The following is a 1,512-nucleotide window of genomic DNA, read 5'->3' on the forward strand; positions in this document are numbered from 1 at the left end:
GGCCCGCCTCCAGTTGCTGCTTAAGATGACGAGGCTGCAGGGAGGGCTCTCAGCCCGACGGCACAGGCTTGCTTCAGGAAGGTCTGGGGGTGCAAACACTAACCCGGGCTCCAGCCATTCCTGCAGCTCCTCTAGATGCCACTTAACATCCCGGCACATTAATTTTTCCAGCTGTAAATACCTCACCCCAGGATGGGGATGGAGGGGAAAGGAGGGCAAATAGCGGCAGACTTTAGGAACTGACGAGCTGCCTGGTTTAGCCAGCCCTAGGTTTCCATCAGAAACCTGGAACCACAAGAGAAATGAGCTCCGTGGTGTCTCAAGACCTAGAGGACACCGATCAAACAACCGAGAACGGCTCAGAGAGACCACAGGCTGGAGCAGCCAGATGTGCCGCATGGTCAGCCAGAGGATGAGGACAGCACAGCTGCTGCCTTGTCTACTGACTCGTTTCTCTAATGTAAATAATTATTTGCCACATCCAGAGGGACCAGAGTTACACAGCAGTGGTTTCTTCCAGAGACCAACTCTAGTGGCACTGCCTTGTCCCCCCCCCAGCCTCTCCTACACCCAAGAGACAGACAAAGAAGGGCTGGAGCAAGGTCTCCCAGCCCAGAGCTCAGAGAGGCTTCCAACAGGCAGGACCCGACCCACGGCGTTTCTGTACCTTGGTCAGCGAAGACGCGGATGATGTTCCCAGGGACATTAAATTCCTCCACCCTACAGGCATCGGCCAGGTCTGTGTTTGCAGAGGGCATCATCTCTCTCTTCTGGAAGATCCTCCAGAGCACGGAAGGTACAGGAACGGGGGTTTTCGGGCTGGGCTTGGTGCTCAAACCCAAGGATTTTAACAGCAGACTTTCCTGCAAACTTAACTCCATGCCCAGAACCAGGCTAAGCAGAGCCCAGGCGAGGCTGGCTCTGAAGCCGGGGAGAAGCCGCATTGCTCTGCTCTCCTTCCCGCAGACAAAGAGCAGCCGGGGCTGGGGACCTCAAGACAGGGGCCAGGGGGGTGTTGATTGCCCGATTGCAGCCTTTTGATCCGGTTAGTGCTCAATTAGCACAGAGGGATTTCCAGGATTGGGCAGAGGGTGTGAACGGTCCCTCCAGGCTGCCCCAGACCTGTTAACCCTTTGAGGCTTTGCAGCAGGAGGGCAGCTGCCCTGCCCCCTCGGAGCTCCTATGATCGACACCTCCACGCCACCAAGGTCCAACCACAAAGTCCTCGGTGGCCAGGAAGAGGCTGCTCTTCCCCACACAGAGCTGCCAGCGAGCCGAGCGCTGCTCCCGTCCACCACTGACATCCCAGCCAGACCCAGGGGGGAAACACAGATCTGGGCTCTTCTTGCTCCCTCCTCCCGAATCAGCTCTTTTTTCTTTTTTATCTATCTATCTTTTCAATCACAGCATTCAACACCTCTCTCTCAAGGCCATCAACTTCCAGCACACCAAATCATCAACTATTCAGCTCCTGCCATCCCACTCCAAGACACGCCAGCACGAAAAACCGTC

The 1,512-nt window shown here is 56.1% G+C and overlaps 1 protein-coding gene across 1 annotated transcript in view; it reads right to left on the reverse strand.

Annotated features, from left to right (window-relative positions):
• The window catches only part of GDF3 (growth differentiation factor 3), a gene marked incomplete at its 3' end in the record, with an annotated part of 1,617 nt that extends 673 nt beyond the window's left edge, over positions 1–944 (reverse strand). Inside the window, exon 1 of the mRNA XM_009868939.1 lies at positions 668–944. Coding sequence (XP_009867241.1) covers positions 668–944 — 277 coding nt within the window. The remainder of the gene's footprint in view (positions 1–667) is intronic.
• Positions 945–1,512: the final 568 nt, after the last annotated feature.

Source organism: Apaloderma vittatum, unplaced genomic scaffold, assembly GCF_000703405.1.
Source record: "Apaloderma vittatum isolate BGI_N311 unplaced genomic scaffold, ASM70340v1 scaffold32444, whole genome shotgun sequence".
NCBI classification, from domain to species: domain Eukaryota; kingdom Metazoa; phylum Chordata; class Aves; order Trogoniformes; family Trogonidae; genus Apaloderma; species Apaloderma vittatum.